This window comes from Colius striatus, chromosome 12 (assembly GCF_028858725.1).
Source record: "Colius striatus isolate bColStr4 chromosome 12, bColStr4.1.hap1, whole genome shotgun sequence".
Lineage (NCBI taxonomy): Eukaryota > Metazoa > Chordata > Aves > Coliiformes > Coliidae > Colius > Colius striatus.
In genome coordinates, this window is record NC_084770.1 from 22,896,331 (window position 1) to 22,921,608 (window position 25,278).

The 25,278-nt window shown below is 54.3% G+C and overlaps 1 protein-coding gene across 2 annotated transcripts in view; it reads right to left on the minus strand.

Moving 5' to 3' along the window:
- Positions 1-25,070, minus strand: part of KCNAB1 (potassium voltage-gated channel subfamily A regulatory beta subunit 1) — a 63,161-nt gene extending 38,091 nt beyond the window's left edge. The window contains exon 1 of one of the 2 annotated variants that reach the window (XM_062005585.1): positions 24,799-25,070. In XM_062005585.1, coding sequence (XP_061861569.1) covers positions 24,799-25,070 — 272 coding nt within the window. Of the gene's footprint in view, positions 1-21,431; positions 21,719-24,798 lie in introns of those variants that run through there. The other variant, XM_062005586.1, reaches the window with a different exon arrangement.
- Positions 25,071-25,278: the final 208 nt, after the last annotated feature.

Consider the following 25,278-nt stretch of genomic DNA (forward strand, 5'->3'; position numbering starts at 1 on the left):
GCACTCCTCTGGTGTGCTTTACAAACAAAAAGATAACTTTGCCTTATCTGAAGCCTGGAAGAGGAAATCACTTCTCCAGTGCTCACACTCCACCCAGACACCTGCAAAGTCTTCATTGACTGAAGCCACGAAAGCCAGGGAGTGAGTACACCTGTGAGAACCTCCATGCAGGACCATGATTTTAGAGCTTTTACACAGTGAGCAAGAGTGTATTCACACCCAAAGCACACCAAGTGTATTCACACCCAAAGCATGCTTTGACTACACAGGTTTTAGCATCTCAGTGTTAAAAGTAGCTTTTACATCAATGTAATGAGAACAATCCAGACCCCAGGGCCCCCACCACAGCCTCCTGGGGAGCCATTAGGGATGGGAGAGCAGCACAAATCAGCACAGATTTTGTTTACTCGACTGGTTCCTTTTTTCCTCCTGCTTTGAGTTATTCCTCCCTTCTTTGTAGTCACTTCAAGCCCTGGTCCTGGGGAAAGCAACCATTGTGAATTCAGTGTCAATCTGTTCTGTTCACTGGATTGTTCCTAATTGACAGCAATAAAGTGATGATAGGGTGATGAGCCAGAAAAATCAACCTGATGTGGGGAGCTGCTGAAATAATATGTAATTTTACATCAAAGCAATTGTGCCATTTGCATGGGAGTGCTCAAAACCACTCGTGATTGCAAGGCTTACAGAAATCATGGATCCCCAAATACACCAGGTAGTTCTTAGGGTTCATGTTTGGGGTATGATGATGCCAGAGAAAGACACCAGTGAAATACTGCAAAGAAATAGCTGCCTTCCCTTGCACCCCTTGAGAAGCAGAGCAGGTTCATGTTCTGCTCCTAAAGTGGCCTCACAGCCTAAACTAGCCCATGTGTTTCCCCAGGTGAGAGGTTGGACTTGACCTTAAGGGTCTTTTCCAACCAGAACAACTCTCTGCTTCCCGTGAGCCCCCTGCAGAGCCGGGCACGCTGCGTGGGACCTGCACACAAAGTGAGCTCGACAATGCAATCCTACTGTTATTAATACCACAGAAGAAATGTGCACTCTAATAAAAGCACTGCAGTTTTTGCTTCTAGCCCACGGGTCACCCGGGGTATGCTCAAAGGAGTGGAAGGAGCTGCTGGTGATCACGGAGGCGAAAGTCATTTTCCTGATGCTAATGGCATTCCTCAGACACGGTTTTGGGTCTTTGCAGGGCTCTGTGCCCCACAGGCAGTGGGTCCCCCTGCTGTGCAGGCACTCAGCAGCTGTGCCAGCACCTCTCCAGGGAGGGAGAATGGCTGTGGGTGACTCCTAGGGGTAGGTTTGCTTTGCGCCCCCAGCCCAGTGCTCAACAGCATCGCTCCCCTCCGGGCTGGGACCTGCCAGCCCCCAGCACCAGGAAGGTTTGAGTTAGCCGAAGGATGGAGACTTTGTACTGATCATTATGTTTGCCAGGTAGAAAAAGTGGGATGAGGAATTCTTTGTGCTGTTGTGTATATATTGTGCCTTTTAATGTCTGCAATTGATGTGTAGAGCCGAAGGAGCTCAGCTCTGACCTTGACTATGTCACACCGTGGCCGCCTTTCCAGGAGAGGGGAGAGAGACATCCCACTGGAGACACCCCCACCACTGCCAGGCCATGCATTAGCAGCTCTTCATTAATGCACTTCGACAACAACCCACAATTTCAGGCATGCAGGGAAGAATAATGCCTTCCAACTGCTGATGGATTCTTTAACTGGCAGGATGTAATGACCTCCGTTGGAATGTGGCCAGGGCAGGAAGGTCCCACAGCCTGCAGCCTGGCAAGCAGCAGCACCCAGGCAGTGAGCCAGAAAACATCCAAAGTACAGGGTTGACCAGGCCACCCTGCATTGGGCTCGCTGTAAGCACGGGCACCCATGCCCCGTTGGGCTGGGAGAAGGGAGCGGAGAGGCAGCAGCTCCGTGGGTCTGACCCAGACCCCTCATGGCATTTGGGTCACATCACGCATTGCCCTGGGCAGCAGCAGCTGGTGCTGAGCACTGCAGCACCACAGAGAGCCCAGGGAAAGGCTTTGGCTGCCAAAGCTGCTCCAAATCCTGTGAATGCAGCATGCAATCCTTGCACATCCAGTGCCTGGGGACTGCAAGAAACACTCTGTCCACTCCAGCAGCTCACAGACCCGGCCCAGCAGGGATGAGGTTCCCAGGCTGCTCTCCACAAATGGGCTGTGCCAGCTCCCACAGCCACCACTAACCCCTGACCTCACAGACCTCTGCAGCACAGGCAGCAGTGCCAGGGTTGCAGGGGCACAAGCAGCAGTGCCAGTGTTGCATGGTGGCCCTGAGGAGCTTGTGAGAGGGGCTGGGGTGTCTTGCCTCGGGTGGGAGAGATGGGTTTTGTGCTGGCCTCTCACACCGTGCCCCAGGCTCTGTGCTGGCCACAGACTGAGCACAGACTGTTAACTCCAGCAGCTTGCTTTGCAGTACACAGCTTTTTGTTTAGGCTCGTGCTGGAGTTAATGGCCAAAGCTGCCACCATCAATTCTTTATAAACACAAACAGAGAGTTGAGCCTCATGAGTGGGGTCCCTGGTGCCCATGCGCGGGCACAGCTCTCATAAAGGGCTATTTTTGAACTGCTGAATTGGCAGCGCAGCGGCTGGAGCTGGAGCTGAGCCCCGAGTCCTGCACGGCCGAGCTCTCTGCCATGTCCCAGCCACGGCCTGGGCTCACAGGGAGCTGGGATGCTCTGGAGAGAGGCACATGTGATGGAAAGGCTGCCAGGGAGAGCAGAGGAGGCTGGTACAAGCCTCAGTGTGACAAGTTCTCTCTGGTAGCCATGGCACACCGCAGCAGGGTCAGGGCTGGATCCACCTCAGTGGCAGCTTCAATTGGGATGATCTTTTTTTTTTTAAATGGCAAATGAGGAGGGAAAAGAACCCAGGCTGTGACCTTCTGATGGCCCAGAGCAAGCAAAGCCCCAGCCTGCCATGCTGCCAGTCCTCCTCCCATGCTGCACATCAGAGGGATGCAAAAACACATCCTTTGTTTCCAGCAGCGGTGCGGCACATCGCGATTCTCCACGCCAAGCACTGCAACTACATCCTGTGCAAGGAAAGGCTTGAAGTGATCCCAGCTGCCCTCCCCAGTCTCTCGGCAGGCTCACCGGTGGGTCACAGCGGGAACAGGCCAATGGGTACCAGGGAACTGCCTCTCTCCGTCTGCCTTCTGCACAGTGCTGGCAGCAGGGCCATGGCTGAGGGGGTGATGGCTGTGGGGTGATGGCTGCGGGATGATGGCTGTGGGGTGATGGCTGCAGCAGTGATGGCTGTGGGGTGATGGCTGTGGGATGATGGCTGCAGCAGTGATGGCTGCGGGGTGATGGCTGTGGGATGATGGCTGCGGGATGATGGCTGTGGGGTGATGGCTGCAGCAGTGATGGCTGCGGGGTGATGGCTGTGGGATGATGGCTGCGGGATGATGGCTGTGGGGTGATGGCTGCAGCAGTGATGGCTGTGGGGTGATGGCTGAGGAGGTGATGGCTGTGGGGTGATGGTTGTGGGATGATGGCTGCAGCAATGATGGTTGTGGGGTGATGGCTGAGGAGGTGATGGCTGTGGGAGCAATGGCTGTGGGGTGATGACACTGGGGTGATGGCTGTGGGGTGACGGCTGTGGGGTGATGGCTGCAGCAGTGATGGCTATGGTGTGATGGCTGTGGGACGATGGCTGCAGGATGATGGCTGTGGGGTGATGGTTGCAGCAGTGATGGCTGTGGGGTGATGGCTGTGGGATGATAGCTGCAGCAGTGATGGCTGTGGGGTGATGGCTGAGGAGGTGATGGCTGTGGGAGCAATGGCTGTGGGGTGATGACACTGGGGTGATGGCTGTGGGGTGACGGCTGTGGGGTGATGGCTGTGGGGTGATGGCTGTGGGGTGATGGCTGGGGGAGCAATGGCTGGGGGGTGATGGATGTGTGAGCCACAGTCTGAGGGGAGGATGCAAAATGCCCTTTAGCAAACACAAAGCAGGGACTCGCTCAGGCAGGAGCACACCTGAGGCCCCGCATTTGCAGATGTTCCCCGATTGACATGTTCACTCCCATAAACTTTGTCTTTTCTGTTCCAATTCAGTCTCTGAGCTGGAATGGGTCCAGAAACATGTCGTGGGATGAAAAGCCCCCGAGCTGGCTCCCTTCCCACCCCCTCCCTTGTCACAGTCACCATCTCTCCCTTTTACATAACGTCAGTGGCACGGGGAGGGCCGGGCAGCGGGGGAGGCGGCGGCGAGCGGGGCAGCACTCGGGCTCACAGAGGGGAGCGGGTACCCCTATTTTTAAGCCTCCACCAAGGAGCAGCTCAGCTAGCACGTCACTTTAAGCAACACTCACTGTATCGCTGAGCATCAGGGATGTCATTCAAGCAGAAAATGAATTGGGAAGGACTTGGGCTTCAAATGTGAGAGAGCTGGGGACTTTACAGGATTGTTGTTACAGCCATTGGGAAAAACCTTTGGCTTCTCCAGGCGCTGGATTTCCCTCAGAGTGAGGGATCGGCCCCAGAGATGAACACGAAACAGCAGCTCTGGTGCCGTTGGTAGGCGTCTTCCCTAACTAAAGGTTATCTCAATTCAGCAGCTGAGCCTGGGGGTTTAGTCAGCTCTTCCTCCAAACTCCCTTTCACTTCTTCTCTTGAGGGAGAAGTCAGCTCTAGATATGGAGAGATTTGGGAGCAGAAACAGGGATTAGTCATAAAGATAAAACATCAGCCTTGTCACCAACGAGATGCTATTCCTGATGCAATTCCCCAGGTGTCGGGCAGCCAGAGCCGTCAGGGCTGTGGTGAGCGCCAGCAGGAGAATTCCGCCCTCCCTATCAAAACCTCATCTAGAAATAAGCCAGAAAGGATTTACAAAGGCCTGACTTTGGAGGCTGCAGGAGTGTTTGTGTCATGTGGGCAGCAAAGAATCGCAATTGCCTGGCGTGTCAGCACACTGGTAGCGCCAGGAGTTGGTGGGGGATCAGCAGAGGTTTCTAACTGCTGACAATTAGTACGTGCTGTCCCTAAGCCTAACGAGCAGAAGCCAGCACCGGGTAACAGATCGTGTCTCTGAGTGATGTGATCAGAGACACGTCTCCCACAGATGTGCTTATGGGGGAAACCGAGGCAGAAAGGTCCTTGGACAGGGCAGAGGGCTCCTGGCTAGCACCACTCCACCAGCCCCTACTCCACTGATGGCCGGTGGGCACCTGATTAAAGGACACATTACACTGATTTTGAGAGCTGCCTCTCTTTGGGTAGGACCCGCCGCCATCCCCCAACACTGCTCAGCCTGCAGCCCCCTGCCACTGCCCCCAGCACCCTGCTGGGCCAGGACTGAGCTCCAGCAGACAAAAACCAGCACTTCAGCTCCTGCTGCAGGCTCGCCGTGGGAGCACAGCCCGATGGTGGCAGGAGCAAGTGGCAGGAGTGTGCAGTTCTGCTGAAAGTTGGTCACAGTGAAGGACATGAAGCAGGGGTTGGAAAGGTCGGGCTTCCGCTCGAGCAAAGCCTCCCTGTGACTTAGCAAATGTCCAGGCAACTCACAGCAAATTACATCTGAGCATCCTATTCACCCACCTTCCATCTGCCCCAGCCACACGGCTCCTGGGGAGTTAACAGTGACATTTTCAGAACTTGGGGACTGCCCAAGCCGAGCCCTGGGTGAGCTGCACACACACTTGGATGCCATGTAACGGTGCTCAAGCCAGCTTGGCTTTGCAGCAGTCCCACAGAGCAGAAAATGAGCTTAACCACAAAGCTGCCCCATCAGCCCGTGCCACTGCCCCAGAGCGCAGACAGCTGCTGTGTGGGAGCCTTGGCCAGCATTCCATGTGCTGGCAGCAGCTGCAGCTGAAGTTGTCTGGAGCCCTGTGCCCCTCACAGCTCTCCCTTGCCCTGCCCTACCCTTCCTGCCGGCTGCCAGCACAGGGCTGCTCGTGGAGGCAGCCCCTCCGCTGTGGGCAAGGAGTGCAGAGCATCCCAGGCTGTTCCCCCCACCCAGTGCCAATGTCATCACCCATGAGTGGCTGAACAGGCAAAAGCCAACTTTCAAAGTCATAGAAACCCCTCTCCTTTTCAGTCAAAGGCATGACAGAGAAGCTCAGCTGCCTACACCGAGCCCTTCAGAGTGAAGTCACAGCCGTGTGTTCTCTCTCCTGCCCAGGTCAGCAGGAATACAAATCTGTCAGCTGCATGAGGCGTTTTATAACAACATCCATGCTCTTTTTTTCCTGCATTTCACCTAAAACTGGCTTTGATCTCATCTTCACTAAGTGAGGCAGGTGAAAAGTCAGTAAGCAATCACGGTGATGAGACGGTACCGGAGGCAGACGCTTCCCTCCGCTCCACACCACATACTGCAAATGAACTTTTCCCATCCAGCCTCCGACACGCTTTGCCAATTGTTCTGCTCATTAGCACCAACACAAGTTATACCGAGGGCTTCATAGGAACCATCTTAACCCACATAAATTCACAGTGGTGTATCTCATCCACCCGGGCAAACGTTTGCTGTGCAAAACCCACAAAGACACGGGTCTGCATAAGCATCGACACCCGAATGCTGTTCAGCTATGCACAAGTTTAAACATCTATTAATAACCTCAGCAGAGAGCTGCTCTGCAAAAACAGATGCACCCAGGCAGGCAATTCTTTAGAGGCAAAGTAAAGAGCTACCAAGCAACGAAACAAAGAGCGATACGGTGACCATACCTATATTTCATGCCCGTTTGCTTTGCCGTGGATTCTTTTAGCGAAATGTGGTGCTGAGGGGTAAATGTCCCCAAACTGCGAGCAATAATAGCCACCGTCCGAAATTTTGCCCGGGCTGCATTCACTACGTTCGGGGTAGTGGTGTTCTGCTTGCTGATGAGTCTGTCGTCACCATTTCGACTCTTCAAGTTGTGTTCCGTGCAGGCGATGGACACTTGCATCGCGCCCGCGGAGCGCCGTCAGCCGCCGGCCAGGGCGCGGGCTGCCCTGCGCACCGGGGCTGCTGCCGGGAGCTGCCCCCGTCACCTCGCAGCGGGACCGAGGGGGTCTCCGGGAGAGCCGGGGTGCTGCCGCCCTTTACCTCGCACCTTCACCTCGCACCAGGATGGAGGGGGTCTCCGGGAGAGCCGGGGTGCTGCCAGGAGCTGCCGCCCTTCACCTCGCACCTTCGCCTCGCACCAGGATGGAGGGGGTCTCCGGGAGAGCCGGGGTGCTGCCAGGAGCTGCCCCCCTTCACCTCGCACCAGGATGGAGGGGGTCTCCGGGAGAGCCGAGCTGCGGCCCTGAGCTGCCAGGAGGAGAGAAGCCCCGAACTTGACAAAGCGATGGCAAGCGCAGGTCTCCTCAGCTCTCGCTCTCAGATCTCCCGTCGCAACGTTTGCTGCCGTTGCTTAGACAAAAGCATCCATGCAGTCAGGTGCTGTCAGAGACACGGAGCCGTCCCTGCACGGTGAGCCGCCAGCCGCCGCCGCTCTGCCTTGCTGCGGGTTTGCTCCGCCGTTTAAATCGCTGCGGGCACGCTGCGAGCGCTGGCTGAGCCCCCGCTGGCCCGCGCCCCGCTGATCGGGCAGCGTTTGGCAGCGCAGGAACCCTCCGCTCGCCAGCCGGCCCCGGGGCCCGCCCGCGGCCAGGGGCTGCCCGGCCCGCTGCAGCACAGCCCTACCGCCCGCCCATGGCCGCGGGCTGGGGGCGGCTCTGCGGCGGCCGCGGGACGCCCCGCACGCCCGGGGGCCGCGGGGACCGGCCTCCTTTGTGTCACGGGGAAGGCTCGGGGAAGACGCCTCCCGTCAAAAGAGCTGCCGGCATCGCTCAGCCAGCAAAGGACCAATTATTGCGGCGAACAAAACGGGCTAATGATGGGGGGGGGGGGGAAGGGGAAGAAACGTCGCTGTGCTACAGCGTGGCGATGGGTTTGCATTTAGCACGTTCGTGCCGTGCTGGTGGCACCCCGAGGCACCGCCCGCAGCGCTGCCGGGGTTCACCCCCTCTCCCCCAGCATCGCCAGCCGAGTCAGCCGCAGCGCAAAGTCTTTGGAGCAGCCCTTGCTGCAGTGGGGGCTGCAGTCGGAGCAGGGAGCCCGGCGCCGAGCCGGTGCTACCGCCGTGAGCCCCCCTCCCAGGGCACCGGCTTTGTGTGCCGAGGGCAGGGGCAGCCCGGGGACCCTCGGTGGGCTCACCGGAGCGGTGGGAGGGCGAGGAGATGGGGGCGGCTTGGAGTCACCCCCGGGACCCCTGCCCGTCGCTGCCACCCAGCAGGGCAGCCCGGGGGAGGGGAGGGGTTGCGGGGCGGTGAGCAGAGGTTTGTCACGTCCCGGCTGCACCCCACGGGACACGGTGCCCAGGGGGTGCGGGTGGGTGGTGGGGCAGAGCGGGCAGGTGGGCGAGGGCTGGGAATGTGGTCACTCAACGTCCCTTCCCCAGCCCTGCACAGGCCGGTGGGAAACGGTCCCCGCGGGCTCCCCTCTCCAAAATCTGCTCTCAGACTCCCAAGAAGGCTGGAGTGAGCGTGGGGGAACCTCCGGAGATCCCCTCCCCCAGGCTGCCCAGGACGCTGTCCCCTTGGGATGTCAGCAGCTCCAAGGCTGGAGACCCTCCCAGCCTCTCCCGTGACCCCCCCAGCTTCTGCTCAAGGCACCCGAAGGCGGAACAGGAGCAGTGGCAAGAGGAGCTGGAGGTGCTGGGGTGACAACGATGGCCCCGTTTTAAACTCAGGGTGACAAATCTTAGGTCTCCTCCCCTGTGGCGGGGGGCACACTATGGTTCCTCCTCCCACCCCATGCTGCAGAGGAGGGGGATGGAGAGGGGCTGGGTGGGCAGCTGGCAGCCAGCCCAACCCACCCACCCCTCCGGGTGACAGGAGGAACAGCTTCTGACAAGCTCTTTGCAGTTCCTTTACCTAATGGCTCATTAACGCTTATTCAGCACATTTCCTTGAGGGTGGAAAGCATTGTATGAGGCAAGAAAGTTATTTAGTGATGATTTTGAGAAGATGATTAACGGTTACTCCCACAAACCTTTGAGCTCACCCTGGGGTGCAGGTTTGGGGCAGACAGACCCCTTGGGTTTGGAGGGAAGGAGGGAGAGTGGATCTGTGGAGTGGAAGTCAGAAAACTCAGCAATAACTACCTGAACTAACCCTTGCAAGGCTCAGCCTCAGACACGGGTTTAGCTTTGAGAGAGCTTCCTGACATGTAATCAGCGAGTATGACAGATCACAAACGCTGTTAAACACCCAGAAAAGAGCATGTGACTGTGGGCACGAGCTCGGGGGTGGCTGACAGCAAGGTGCCTCTCCCAGGACACTCTGTCCCCGTGGGCTGGAGGGTACTGCTGGATGGTGCTGGTCACCGGGGCTGTGCCTGGCAGCACGGGCAGCCCCACGCTGGCTGGGCACCCACACAGCTTTTGGAGCCTGGCTTTGCATTTCAGAGCCCAAAGCAAGAGTGACAAAGCCGGGATTATTCCTCTGCCTGACGGACACACAGCCTCGCCTTGCTGGGGATATTTCAAGATGCATTTTTACCTCTTGCTCTGTGCTTCTGGAGAGTTGCCTTTGCAGCCAGCGGCTGCAGTGCTGGGACTCGGTCCTGGGGATGTGCCCAGATCACAGTCACACAGGTCCTGGTCACTGGCCTGTGGCAGCCGTGCCCTCAGGTGCCAGGGGAGGGCAGGGAGGGGACAGAAAGGGACAGTGGTGTTCTGCCCTGGCAGATCCCGCAGAGCATCTTAACTCACGCTGCTTAGCTTCAGAGGGGTTACAGTCTCTGCCCAGGAAATATGTATTTAAATATGGGATTTATTTCATTTCCCTGAAGAAGATAATCACTTCCAGACTAAACCTTCAGAATAACATCATTTTGTGTCACGACAATGCTGAGCTGATGGAATGAGGCACACGTGATGGGCTCAAGGGGGGTTGGTGCTGTGGTGCCGGGGCAGTCCAGGCTCAGGCATCAGCCTCTGGCCGGGCTCCCCGTGCCTCTCGGTGCCACCAATTGCTTGCCAAGGCCTGAGGAAGGTGACAATCCCTCATTAAACAACCCACTCAAATGTCTCTTCAAGTAAATCTGGTTTCACACAGATGCCTTCACCCATCTGTGATCTCCATCAGCCTCCATCCCAGGAGCTGTCACACCCATCCCGGGGTTTAAAGTAAAGCCAAGAGCCAAGCTCAGGAGAGCAGGATGCTCTAGGCATCCTCCAAGTGAAGCAACTTTGAGAAATTATGCCAAGTCTGGCTTGAGACTTTAGTTGTTGCAGTCAGATGCTGTTTCCACTAATTGCCATGCCACTCTACCAAAGCTTTCCACTGGGCAAACACCAATTAGCATCTTTTTAATTTCATTACATTTAAGCTGATTTCCAGCTAAACCTGTATTTTTGATAATACCACTATGCTGCATATAAATTCTCTCAGGCTCTGTCAGTGTTTTAAGACGGCAGGTCTGGGTTTCCTGCCTTCCTCCGTGCTCAGACCTCAGCAGCAGCCTGCACTTGTGATATCCCCCTGTGTTAATTAAACAACATGCACTGCACAGGCAAGGAGGCTGCATCAGCTGGTAAGCACAAGGCAAAGGCAGAGCACACAGCCTCTGCCTCCATCCCTGTGCTGCTCATGCTTCACCAAGGAGAACCTTTCAGTGTTTTTTTATAACAAAAACCACTTTTTTTTTTCACCACCAGCTGCAAAGTTTCTGTTCCTGACTAAAAAAATGAAACTGGAAGTTTCCATGATAAACTTCCATCCTTTCCATAAACAATCTGAGTGGTTCTCAATCCCAACCTTAACTCCTTACAAAGCTTTCATCAAAACATTGGAGTGCTGATAAATCACAGAATCTCCAGGCTGGAAGGGCCCTGGAAAGCTCATCAAGTGTAATCCCCCTGCCAGAGCAGGAACACCTAGAGCAGATCACACAGGAACTCATCCAGCTGGGTTTGAATGTCTCCAGACACACTTGTAAACATGAATGAGCTCACCCCTCAGTCTCCTCCAAGCTCAAGAGCCCCAGCTCCCTCAGCCTTTCATCACAAGGGAGATGCTCCACTCCCTGAATCATTGTTGTGTCCCTGTGCTGAGCTCTCTCCAGCAGCTCCCTGTCCTTCTGGAGCTGAGAGATCCAGATAAAACAAAGTGCAGAAACAGCCCCTTCCTGCCAGTGGCCACCCAGGCTGGGCTGGCAACAGCCCTCTTATGGGACCTGCTCTGAGCACCTCTGGAGGAGATCCCACCAGCACCCTGCACAGCAGCACAACCAGCACCCAACCCGGCTCTGGGGTGGAAAATGCAGCACAACCCATCAGCAGCAGCCCTGTGTTGCACTGCAGGTGCCTCCACCCCAGCAGCTTTCCCTCAGCTCCCTGCAGGGAAGGCACCTGCCCTCTGTACTCACGCAGAGCAGCACTGGTGAGAGGCAAGGGAACAGAAACAGTCCCCACTGCCTGGCTAAGGGCACACACGAACAGCATGTCAGCAGTTCTAACCCCACTGGACATTTTGACAGGTGATCAGAGGGATTTTGCATGTGATGCCATTACATCAGCCACACTTCAGGAAGCTGTATGGCAGCCAGCAGCACCAGGACAGCAACATCCCACTCCAGGAGCGTGGTCTGGGCAATGCAGAGTTCTGCCCCTGGAGCTTTCCCACCCCAAAATTGCCTTTCTTTGTTTCATGGAACAGACCAGACCTTGCCACAGCCACTGCAGTCTGCCTGCAGCTGCCTTCCCAAAACCCAGCACAGAGGCTCTAGGCAGCAGTCTCCAAAACTGGCCTCTGTGAGAATTACCTCAATGTACAGTCACAAATCCCTGAGTTCCAGACTTCCACATGACAACTCTTCTGCAGCACAGCAGGAAGCACACAGGGAAGTTCTGCATTACGTCTCAATAAAAGTTCCATTGGGTCATAAAAGCTGGGATTATAAACACAACCGGCGCACATCCCTTGGCCATTGCACTCCCTCTCAGGAGCTGTTTGAGAACAGGTTTCCTGCTGGGTTAATTACTCATGATTGCAGCAGTTGCCATACATCTCTGTAGATTGGGCTGCTAAGGAGCAGTGCCACTCGGGAGAGCAGCCCTGGTGGGAGCTGGCCTCAGGAAGCACCTCCCAGAAGGACTTCCATGGGCTTCCTTTGGCTGGGGAGCCACAGCGGGATGCTCTCAGGATGCTTCTGTCTGAGCAGCAGCCACCCACCAACCCCGCAGCTATTTGTGGCTCTTTTGGGTGTATCCAAACCTGACAGGAACGTTTCTTTCTGATAACAGCCCCGGAAGCCTGGGGAGGAGATGAGCTGCAGAGCAAAGGCACGGTGCTTATCTAGCCAACAGGCATCGGATTTTCACTGGTTTCACATCACAAACGTCATTTGCATTTCTAATTGCACTTGAGGAAGGCCGATCACAATCCCCATTACATCTTTTCTGAGTTAAAAACCGTGTCTTTTCAGCAGGTTTCCAGCCAGACTGGCTGCAGCACCCAGCCCGGGCTGCTCCTCAGCTCCATCCTCCCAGAAGGGACCGAACGTCCTGGCACACGCAGCCCCTGGCCCTGCTGACGCCTGCTGTGGGCTGGGGCCAGGCTGTGGGTGAGTGCTGCCCTGCCCTTGCACAGGGACAAGCCTCAGCTTTGGCATTACAGATCCTTCAGGACGTGATGAAACAATAACCAAATCGAAACTGGCATGAAAAATACAGCAGCTTTGCTTAATTCTGATTAGAGCTGAGGCAGGTGCCAGCAGGGTGATGAATGGGTGAGCCAGCTTCCCTGAGGGCAGTGCTGCCATGGGCTTCTGCTCTGCCCCAGCAGGAGCTGAGCCCCCAGAGCACAGACCCTCAGCCCCTGCAGCAATGTTGGGCTTCAAACAAACAGCACCAAAGGAGAAAAATTGCCTTTGACAAACATCAAAATACAGCCAGTTTCAGAGCACACCCCCCATACACACCCATGTTTGCCATCCATACATCACACAGAGATCTGCTCATGAGGAATCCGTGAAGAAACACCCCTCTAATCCTCAGTTGCCCCTGGGAGTCCGAGGTACACAGCCCTGCAAACGAGGCAGACCCTGGCTACCAAAGAGCTTGGCAACACTTAGCCAGCTCTACACAGCACTAAATGAATTGTTGCTTAACATAATGTGAAAGAATCAATAATGAACCTGAGACTCAGAGCTTTTTGTGTCTTACAATGGGGCTGTAACCTTCCAGGAGCCCAATTCCATTAGTCAGTGATCCCTGCAGCTGGCAAACAGCCACCAGCACGTTGCCCATTGCCCTGTTCACTGCAGCTTCCCCCACACTAGACCGGGGAATCTCATTTTCCCTTGTTCTCTGTTCCCTTTCTCAGACGAGTGAGAGCCAGTGGCTGGCTCACAAGACGAGCTCCAGAAACAACCTTTTTTTTAGTGTATTGTGATACATTGAACAGGATCAAACACGATTAAAACAGAGCTGCACGAAGCTCCATTGCACAGTACAAGAGGTTTTCCTGGTTCTGTCCCAGCCAGGTGAGGCTGGAGCCCCTGACACGGGTGTCCCTGAGCTCAGAGGAGAGGAGCATCCCCAGCAGCAGCCAGGTCCTGGGGAGCCTGGCAATATCCTCAGGTTTTGTGCCACTGAAGTATAAAATAAAGGAAATACAACATGAAGTGAAGGATGAGACAAACACAGCGAGGCTGGCAGCTCCTGGCAAACAAGTGCTGTTCCCTTTTGTCACCCTCATATTGTAGAACCTGACTGTTAAATGTCTTCCAAATAAAGCTCAGCCCCAGCTATGTTCCGCCAGCCTGGCTGTGCTTGTTGGGGAGTAGATTTTAGGCAACGCTGTGTATTACTCTGCTCTCCACACACATCAGATATCACCCAGGCATTACTTGTAACAGCTTCCAACTCCGAATTAGCTGCTCTGAAGAAACACGTTGCGAAGGTCTGTCGCGGGTGCCGAATGATACACAGCTCCCTCCTGCCCTTTTCCGCGACGTGCTACAGCAGATGGGTGACTAATTATTGTGCAATAGAACTTCTGATTCCTTGAGATGAGCTGGCAGAGGGCCAGAAGAAAGAGGAGCCCCAGTAGCCTGCCTGGTTTGCAAAACTTCCCTCCAGCAGGTACCCTTCAGCAAATGTCCCTCTCGCCTGGGGACTCTCTGCGGGCACTTGAGCTTCATCCTTCTCTGGCCCCTGTGGGCAACTGCACCTGTCTCAGCTGTGTGCCTCCACCACTGGCTGTCTTATCTAAACCAATACAAGGAGGATGTGGAGGTGCTGGAGAGGATCCAGAGGTAGCTACCAAGCTAGGAAAGGATTTGGAGCACATCTCAAATGAGGAAAGGGCTGATGGATCAGGGGCTGTTGAGCCTGGAGAAAAGAAGGCTCAGGGAGACCTTCTCACTCTACAACTACTTGAAAGGAAGCTGTAGCAAAGTGGGGGTCGGTCTGTTTTCCCTAGTGACAAGCACTAGAAAAAGAGGAAACAGCCTCAAGTTGCCCCAGGGGAGGTTCAGGCTGGATGTGAGGAGGAATTTCTTTGCTGCCAGGGCTGTCAGGCATTGGAAGGGGCTGCCCAGGGAGGTGCTGGAGTCACCGTCCCTGGAGGGGTTTCAGAGCCAGGATGTTGCACTGAGGGAAATGGGCTGGTGGTTGATAGGGCAGGGACAAAGGCTGGGCTCCATGGGCTCTGCCAGCTGAAATGAGTCTATGAATAACAAGCACTGTTCCAAAATCACTTTCCCAAGTAGCAGCTCTTTACAAAGAGTTTTGATCCTTCTCCTGAGATTGTGCCTTTCAGCTGCAATGACACTTCTAATTAGCAGAGTGAATCCCATCAGCTACATCCAGCAAAGCTGGCACAAGCCCTCCCTCCATGCAGCCTGGAGAAAACTCTGCAGGCTGACCAGCACTCCCAAAATAACGAGAGGCATCTGCTGGGATTAATCACTGAGGAGAACCATTGCACGGCCCAGAACAATGCTGTCTGCTGGAATGCAGCAGATTACCAAGCAATGATCTTCAGCCCAGTGAGTGTTACCAGAGCCTCCTCACACTGCTGGGAGACGCAGAAACTGCCACCTCAGCACTTGCTCTGCAGCTCACTTAACAGCCCACGTCCTGCTGAAATAAAACAGCGCTTCAGGACTTCTGAGATCTGCCACGGGTGACTCCTGCCAGAGCAGGTGCTGAGAGCGGTGGGACGGGTTTGTGACTGCGGGAACTCTTTAGCTCTCTCACTTTCTCTCCACTCCCTTGGGACTAAGGGGAAGAATGTTGCTCTTTTCCCTTCCTCAGCCACAAAGACTCTTTAATAGCATTTTTCTCTCCTGCACACGAGGCAGGAGCACAGCGTGCCTCAGAGCAGCGTAATGTCACTTTAGTAAATTAAATACAAAGCACTGACAAGTCTCCAGGTGATCTCCAAGCACTGCCAAGCCAAGGATGTGCTGTACTCCCCAGGGCCTGTGCTGGCTGGGCAAACAGTTCCTCATCTCCCAGCACAGTCCCAACGGTACCAACCAAGCACTTCCACACTGGAACGACGCCCGTTTAATTAACAGCAGCATTTGCAAGAGCATCCTCACTTACTGCCAAATGCATAACTGCTCATTAGGTCCTCGGGGAAAAAAACTCTTTAAATCTACAGGGTGCCTTCTTCTGCAGTGGAAATGTGCATTTCATCACCCCAGCTGGGGTGGGCAACCAAGAGCTGACAGGGGGAGCTGCTCACCCAGCCTGAGGCTGGACAGCGGGGATAAGCAGCTCCCCCAGCCACCTCCACGTGTGTTTGGGGATGCTGAGGACTCTGGAGTGCTTCACAAACATCCCAGGGAAGAACAGCAGCCCTGCTACTGCAATTACACAATCTTCTGGAGACTTTTTTGGCACAAGGATCAGGACAGCAACTGTGAAAATTGCATACTGGAAACACGCAAAAGAAGAGCTTATCAGGCAGCAGCAGGTCTGCAGCTCAACCACGGGAGAGCTGCCTTTCCAGTCAGGCTCCCCAGGCAGCAGTGTGGAGCAGAGCTGCGGAGCCCAGTGCAGGCTTCCAAACTGCAGCTTGACAGGAGCAGAAGGTGCGTGAGAAGCAGCAGCGAGCCTGCAAACTCCTGCTGGGCGCCGCAGGAGCTGCTGCCCTGCACGCAGCCAGGGGCCAGCGGGGCTCACTGCTGGGGAGGATGATAAAACCCTGCTTTGTCTTCCACCTATGGCATGGGGAGCTTCCTGCTGAAAGGTGTGAGTGACCCTGTAAGCACCGGCGGGTGCACCTGAGCTCTTACAGGGCTTTGTCACTGGTGCTGAGGACTCTGTTGCTGGGGAAGGTGTGCACACGCGTGTGCTCCGTGCGTGAGCTGCCCCGCACACGTGTGTGTCACTGGCTAGAAAGCAGCGGCATGGGGGAGTCAGGATCGTACCAGCAGCTAAAGAGCTCCTCCTGCTGAAAGCCAGCCGTGGAGACGGGGCTCACTGCACACAGGCTGCACCAACCATTCCTCCCAAGGGGAAAAAATAAGAGAGGGTTTTCTTTGAGAGGGGAAACACCACGCTACAGACACTGCACACACACTGGGTATGCTGCCCACATCCTCAGCCACCCACAGCCCCTGTTCCCAGCCTGTCCTCCTGCCCTTGGGCATGCTATGGGCAAGAGCCCTACAAAAACACGACAGAAAAAGAGCAAGTGGAAGCTGGAATCACTTGGGAAAAGGTTAGACATGGGAATTCTGCCATCAGCATTGCACTACACTGCAGGCTGTAGAGTTTGAACAGGCTATTAAAGGAAGGATAGAGCTGGCCATGGCTCTATAGCCCAATCCACACAGGAAAGAGGGAAAACATTCAGGCCGTGAGCTACATCCCAATAACTATAATGGAACTGTGCTCTGAACTGAGCAGATTAGGGTGGGATTACAGTGCAGGATTATAGGACCACATCAAGTGCTCTCATATATTTTGCCACCTAAAGACTAGATATTTTAAAGCTTCAACACACAAAATGGGCCTGAGTAAAGGAGTCTGGAGAAGCAAGCAAAGTGCTCATTCCCTAATTCCCTCTCTGTAGTAGCCCTGCTACTACGACACAACCCCAGAAGAAGGATAAAAGCTGAGAGCGTGACCTGCCTGCTCACCCCAGCACATCGACCCCTCTCTTATCACACAGCCTAAGCACAGCAAAGCATCCCCATGGCCTGGCCTCACAGCCCAGACACAGCCCAGCAGCAGGTGCTGAGGAGAGATTATAAAGGAAGCAAACAGAAGTGCAGTAATGCCTCTCCTGGGATGCCACTCTGGCTCTCTGCCATCTGCCGCTGGAAAATTTGCTGTGCTTGAGGTTAAATCCACCTTTTGGTATTTAACAGCCTTTGATGGCCTTGCCTGATACCTGATGACATTTTGAACACACTCATACTTTCAGAATCCAAAACATGCCACGACAGGGGCATTACAAGACATAGGGAAAGCGTTTCCTGGGGTTTAACCCGTGGTCCAGACCCTTCGTTTGCATTGCCCTTGGTTCTCGTGTTATGGCAGACAGTGAGTTACTTACTTCAGGCTGTTCCTGATTTTAAACACATCTGCTGTAATCCCTGTCAATCACCTTGCTCCTAAGCTAAAGCCTGTTTGACCACCCAGCACAGAGACAACCCCATCAATCAGAGCCTTCTGCTTACTGTATCCGTGTGAGGAGGGGTGGCCGGTGCTGACAGCAGGATTCCAAATGTCAGCTCCCAAAAACTTACTTTAAGAACAGGCTTTTTGCTGTCATGAATGTTACATTTTCTCAACTGATGTTTGCCTTTCTGTGTACATAACTCAAGAGATGGGAGGGCTGTTTCAGCAGCAGTTCTGCAGGAGCAGTGCTCTTTTTGCCCGTGCTGGTCAGGCACTTCAGTCGTCACCACACAACCCTGGCACTGACCAAAAAAGCCTTTTACTCTTTCAGGATTTGATCTTTTTACCCAAGTGCCATAACTGCCTGGGTAAGGTGACCAGACTCGAGAGGCTTTCTAGTAAGCTCAGCACGCTGCTCTCTGGTAATACTTCAAAAGTAAAGATGTGTTGAAAAATGACTTTCACTCTGGCGCCGCAGGCTGCGTATTTCACTCCCTTATTGCTTTTCCTGACACGGAGCTGTACCAACGCAAGGCACACTCCAAATGACACACACAAATCACAGCCCTTTCGCCATCAGCTTGTCCCTGGAGCTCTCTGGCTTTTCCTCCTGCTCTGTTTAACCCCAGTAAGTGCTTTCATCATTCAGAATTGAGTGATACCAGCTGTTTTATCAGCAGCACCTCCACCTGCTGTGCAGCAGCACGAGCCACCTCCTCCTGCATCCAGACCATGAGTGGCTTGGGACAAGGGGAAAACACAAAGCCAGAGGGTGGGTTTTGCCATTGGTTTGTCTGACTATGTGCAGGTGCCCAGGCCAGTGCAGCCCCAGCAGAGCCCTGTGTTGGTGACACTTCCCCTTGCAATCAGAAAACTGAACAAAAAAGAGGAAGCATCCTGCCAAAGGCAACCTGCTGGCTCGACTTCATACCAGAGCTTCAGCATGACAATCCCCAGATTCAAGTTTTTAATCAGCTTAAGCAACAGAAGCAGCACAAAGGAGGCAGAGCATCCCAGTGCTCCTCTGGCTGCTGGAACCTCTGAAGGTTTCCTGCAGGGCAGCTTTGGTCCTTCTGGGCAACAAAAGGAGGGAGTTTCCTCCAAATGAAGCAAATTTGCCAGGGGCTTGTGTGCTGCAGGCAGAACTCACCCTCCCCAGACAAAACCTCAACTAAATAGATGAGAGAGGAATAGCAAAGGCTGCCCTCCTCTCCTGGCTGCTGCGGGGTTAAGCCACAGTGCCTCGGGAGTCCCTGACCTCCACAGATACTTTCCACATCTTACCTTTGCCAACAGCTGTTTTGCAAAAGTTGCCTGGGTGCTTTTGCAGATGTACACGTAGAACATTTCACCTCTGGGCTCTCAAGCTGCAGCTGCCTCAGTGCAGAGACGCTGTTTTAGCCATTTTTGAGCCAAACATCGAGCAGCTTTACAGTCACAGCTTCCCAGCCCCAAGGACAGACCCAGCCCACATCACTGGGGCCTTTCAATGCTCCAAGCCCAGCAAAGTGTGCATGGAAGGAAGCCATGCAACCAACAGCCCGTTGGATAAGATGGCTCCAAATTGGCTTTGCAAGTGGCGTTTCAACTGAGAGAAACACTATTGTCATCAGGAACAAACTAAGCTCATGCGCTGCTGCACTTCCAGTTATTCAGTAAGAGGCTGAACTAAGCTGTGTTTGCTAGAGCAATGAAAGGAAAAGAACTAATCATCCTATAAATAAACCAGCTGATGTGTATTTAGCGAGTGTCTTGTTAACAACTCATTACTTTCCACACATAATTAAATGGCTCTTAATAAATAAAGGACTTTTCTACTGGGCTGTCTTTGGACTAGACCAATGGGTACCTGAAGAAAGGTCTGAAAGGCAAAACAAGCCGTGCTGGGAAAGAACATGTTCAGGCTCACAGTGAGACTGCAAGAACCTCTGTACTTCTAAAAAAAACCCCAGTAGAAAGCAGCAAGTGAGGAGTGATGGAAAATCCCTGCAGCAGAGCCCTCTGCACAGCCCCTCTCCTGCACACGTCATCTTCCTCCTGGATATGACATATGTGAAACACAGTATGCTATAGCTGCTCCTGTCAACTATGAAAAATGCGCCTACTTAAAATGAAGCATATGCTTGAATCCATCAGCTTCAGCAGCAATTACACGTGTGCTTCGTTTTCCCACGACCAAAGGCTCTGATGAACAAAGAGCACTCCATCTTGTAAGCCAAGAACCAGAGGGGCATGAAGCAGTTTGCACAGAGCTGGAGTGACTGTGCAACCACAGCCCTTGGCCTTGGTTAAAACCCCATGGCCAACCCCAGCTATCCCCAGAGCACAAGCCAGTCCCAGAATATCTTAGTAATTAAATCTTTCTGTGACTTAAAAACTCCAGTGTTTGTGGGGCCTGGGTATCCATCCCTGCAGACACTTTCTCCCCAGGCTCCTCATGGGTTTTCTCCTCCAGCCTGGGCACGTTTTCTGTGCAGCAGCAAGGAGAGATGAGCGTTGCTGTTGAGTTTTGACCAACATACTCGGCAGCAGCCAGGCTCAGGTACCAGGGAGGTGTCTATACATCAGGATGGTTTGCAGGATAGTCCTGGCTCTGTCAGCAATAGTGTGGGCAGATCACAACTGCTTCATGGGAACACTGTGTGTGGCTCTGGCACTACTTCTGCATCTCGCAGAGGGCACAGAAAGTGTTAAACCACATCTGGAGCTGGCCAGCACCGTGGAAAGGGCAGAATTAGCTGAGAAATGAGACAAAGGGGAGTTTTCATGTGTGTACTAACAGCAACTGTTTCAAACACAGCTGCCACATGGGATTAGGCTCATCAGAAGGGGAGCAAAGCAATTCCTCATTAGAAGGGACGCAGGCTTCCAGATCCAAACCAACCCAGTTAATCAGAGCATCTCGCTCAGGGACAGCATCCCTCCTGCTCACCCACACTGACACAGGGGTTACTTCTATCATAGCTCTGCTCAGAGCATGCCATCCCTGGGATGCCCTGCCACTGCCTTTGCACGTTTTCCCTTTCCATCACTCGAGTGCTGTGGGCTCAGTTCTCTACATTGTCCTTCAAGGCTGCACAATCCCAACTTGCTCCAAGGGTTCCAGTTTCAAAGAGAAATTTCTTCTCTTAGAATCACAGAATGGTAGGGGCTGGAAGGGACCTCTAAAGATCATCTAGTCCAACATCTCCTTTCCTTACAGGATATCATCCTTTTCACATGAATCTCTTTTAAAACAAAACTGAATGGCAACCGATAGACTATGTACATCCATGGCACCTTCCTCCATTGTTCCCCAGCCTACACCCCCTTTCCCCAGCTCTCGGTATGGATGAGGCTCTCTCCCTTGGATGCTCTAACACACAAGCCACGTATTTCACAGCCTGAACCCAGTCAGGCTCTGGTTCTCGGGCTTTCAGTCCATTTAATCCAGTTTTCTGGCAGAGCAGGGACAGCCATCACATCAGAGCACCCACTGTGGTCAGAACACCTCTATTCTCTGGTTTGCCATCCAGCCTTTATCCTTTTAGTGCACTAAACACAGGAGTTTTCATCAAAACATCAGAAAACCAAAATTCCATCTAACGTTAGAAGAGAAAAGTCAAAGTACAAACGTGAAGACCCCAGGTCACTCGCACATAGCACTGCCCAAAGCCACGCTCATCCTCACAGAGCTGGGGAACCCCGGGGAGGAACAGCCCTGAAACGGGGCAGCGCCTTCAGAGGGGTCAGCTGCCTGGAGGGGGGCACAGGCTGCTCAGGCAGGCTTTGCACAGCGCCAGCTGTTGGGCACCGCAGGGGCAGGCAGCGAGCCGTGCAGAGGTACCTGTACGTCATGCCCGTCTCGGCTCGGACGGTCTCGTGCAGCGACAGCCCGTGCAGGTGCAGGAACCTCTCCAGCTGCTTGAGGTGTGTGTCCCGGCCCGGCCTGCCCGCCCAGCCCACGGGGGCACGGCCTCGGGGGGCCACGCTCTGCTTTTTACCCCTCAGGAGCGCGTCGCTGGGCTTCTGCAGGCTGGGCTTGGGCGGGGGGATGTCGGCGCAGGAGGGCTTGTACAGGTGCATGGCGCGCGCGGGGAGCCGCGGAGACACAGCTGGGCTGCCGGCAGCCGCTGCAGGGGCAGCCTCAGGAGCTCCCACGCTTCAGTGTGCTGAGAGCGGAGCCGGCTGCCAGCCCACCGCAGTACGAGGCGGTGCGAGCCGGGGCGTGCTGCCCAAGGAGACCACAGGGCTATGGAGGGTATTTTTACCCCAGCCATCCTTTGTATTACTGCAACTGGCTCATTTTAATTGATGCCCAGGATGGATTCTGGCCAAGATCAGCAATCTTGTTCGTCTGCTGAAACCTATAATGGTCAAGTACTCCAAGGGATAAGGACTGCCAGTGGGAATAGAGCACTGACCCTGTTCCCCAGGTCTTATATTTAGATAATGAGCAATATTTGTTTGGGATTCCATCCAAGGCTAATACATGTAAAAGAAATATTCTCACAGGGTTTATTTCGGGCCCTGGCCTGGACAGATGAATGCTTTGGGCATCTCTTATGCAAGTCATTAAAGCATTTTGTTGTATCATAGTCTGCTGTGAACTCTCACAGCTCGGGTTCTGTGCTCTGTAAACTTCCCCAGGATCTGCAGCCTCCTGGGGCTGCGACAACTAATTAGAAAACAAAGGCTATAGAGCAGTCAAATGCCAGGAAGGGAAAAAACCAGCCTAAAAGCAAACAGACAAGGGAAATGCTTGAAGAAGGAATGAGCTGTAGCTCACGGGAGGCGGGGCAGGGAACAAGCAGCCGCTTTAGGGAGGCTGCCTGCCCCTGCCGGAGCCTGTGCATGGATGGGGAGGGGCTGTGGGAAGGGAACTGGCAAAGCCCCTGAGATGCCACCAGAACCGTCCCAGAAGCTCCTGCTCCACAGAGGCGACTGCCTGGGAGTGGAGCAGCAGGTGAGGACATGGGTACACACCTAAAAACTCACGTACCAAACCAACAAACAGTTACTTCACCAAAGCTAAACAGCAAACCAAAAGTTTCCAGGGTGCCCATTGCTGAGAGATGGTGGGAGCAACAGCACAGGTTTTGCTGCATCACCAAAGCCATGGCACGAGGCTCCCAGCACCCTCCAGTCAAGATAACGTCCAGGAGGACCACAGTGGCCTTTTCTGAGCAACAGCAGCCTGCCACAGACAAACCACGACGCTGTGACACACACCACGGGGGCAGGTTCCTGAGACCCTTTCGTTTTAAAAGCTCAATCCATTCCCCGAGTGTCATTTCAATCCCAAATGCAGCGGGAAAACAAGTTAAATAATCAACTGATGGATGTATCATGAACTCAACTAATCCTTAAACCTTCCAAAGCAGATAAACAAAGACTGGTTCCAAACCCAGAACATATTTTAAGAGATTAGAATTCAATGTCACTGAGGGGAGCTGGGCATGGACGTTTGGTTATGCTGTCTCTGCAACTGCACTGGCAGAGCCCTGAAGCCACTGGAGGAGCCCAGTTTCCTCCTCATCCCGGGCAGGGGTGGTGGGAGGCCCCTGTCTGCCCCAGCCCCACTATACCCTGACACACAGCTGCCCACAGAGCAGGGATCCTGTTCTCACGGTGCCAACCCAGCCGACCATCACTCAGAGAGTCACAGGAGCGTCTCAGTTGGAAAAGACCCCGCAGACTGAGTCCAGTCACTAACCCCCACTAGTGATGGGGTGCAGGAGCTGCTTTCAAGCTGTGCTCTTTGCAGCACAAGTACAGCCAGTGCAGGGGAACTGTGGCTCCAGCAGTGCCTGCCTCCCAGGAACCCTGTGTTTTCCTCCCAGCAGTGTAACACCAAAGGCTGTAGCTGCCTCCTGTGTTTTCCTCCCAGCAGTGTAACACCAAAGGCTGTAGCTGTGATCTGTGCTGCAGCTGCCTTTTGTTTTGCCACGTGTCAGACCCAGCTCTCTCATCTCTAATGTAAGGTGAACCCATGGCAAAGGACTATTTCCACAAGCTCTTATGAATTTTTTAGACAGAAGAGTTTGGAGTTATAGGGGTTTGTCTGGATCAGTATTATCAGAAACTTAGTTCTTCCAAGTTACCCCTCAGTGCTTTGTTTTACAGCTCTGATGAAGACAGCAGGTGCCTGACCCAGGGCTGGGGTGCCCAATGAACACTGTATCTGAGACACTGCTCAGGCCATCCACAGACTCACTTGTATTCCCTGCATTGGCCACTTCTGCACTTGTTAACTACTTGCTCCATGTCTCAGGTTTATCCTGATTTTCTTTAGGTTGTGCTGTTTCTAACACCACTGTCATCCATCCCTGACCTGAGCACGTCTGCAGGATCTTGGATTGTGCCGGGAACCTCGGCCATTCCCCTTCTGTGCAAGATGGGGGAAGATGCCAATCAACCTCTCAGCTGAAATCCCCACCGCTACTGATGCATTCCTGCATTGTTGGACAAAACACTGAACTCCCCTTTGGCAGCAGCCCTGTCCCTCCAGGCTCAGGAAACCCATGTCCTCCCTCTGCCAGGCCCCCAAAGTGCCCTGAGTGAGCACGGCCACCCTGACTCCACCACTCTGCTGCTTGGGGTCGGCAGGACTGAGACACCACCACCAGGCAGCTTGTAATTAAGTTCCTGTTTCACTAAGGGTCTTACGTGGTGCAAGTGATTAGAGGCTCACAGCTCCTTTCCTCAATACTGAGATCCCCTTATATGTTTTTAAAGGAGTCAGATCATGTTCTGGAGGCTGTGACACTTCAGATCAATGGAATTACAAGTTCAGCAGCTGCAGGTTTCCCTCTCAAGGGGCTTGTTGGCTGCTGCTGCTGCCTGGGGCTGGGGAGGGCAGGGGCAGACAGCACCCAGCAAGGCTTTCCTGCCCTTTTCCCCCCTGTCACCCACGCAGTCCCTGCACAACAGCAGCCACCTTCCCACTAAATTCAAGGGGAGTTACAGCCACTTGCACAAAACAGCTTGTTAGAAACAAGGCAGAAAACCCACAGGCAGTTTGTGCCAAAGAAGTTACGTGAACTAAGCAACAAGTCTGCAAAGTTTTCAGGTCTGTCACGTACATCCACCACGGGACAGGGAAAACCCCCCCAAACCACCAGAAAAGTCAGAGCAGTAAAGCCAAAACGCTTTCTGATATTATTCCCATCACCACCAGCAGTGCCGGGGGCCGGAGGGGCGGGGGTGCGTACCTGTGGGGCATCCCGGTGGTGTAGGCGATGGTGTACTCGTGGGACAGCTCGCAGACCCGCAGGTACCAGTTCATCTCCAGCTCCCGCAGCAGGGCCAGGCGCCGCGCACGCTGCTGCGGGAGCCCAGCCCGGCCTCGGCCCTCCTTCCCCGCTTCCGAGGAGCTCTTCAGGGCTCTCTCCCTGCTGCCCAGGGAAAGCACCGACTGCTTCCTCAGCTTCAGCGTCTCCTCGGGGTTCTTATTCCCCACGGTGCCCGTGCGTGCCGCCAGCATCTTGCGTCCCGCCTGGGCGCGAAGGCAGCAGCTCCAGCGCGGAGTCCCTGCCCTCAAATCATTGAGAGTGACTCCCAGCACGCGCTCGCCTCCCCCTGTAACCTCATGGCGGCCACAGAGCTGTAACGAGATATGTGTCTGCGGAGCTTAACTGGAAAGAGGAGCTGCAACCCTCTCACGGCAACATCTGCGGCAGCTCCCGCTCGCC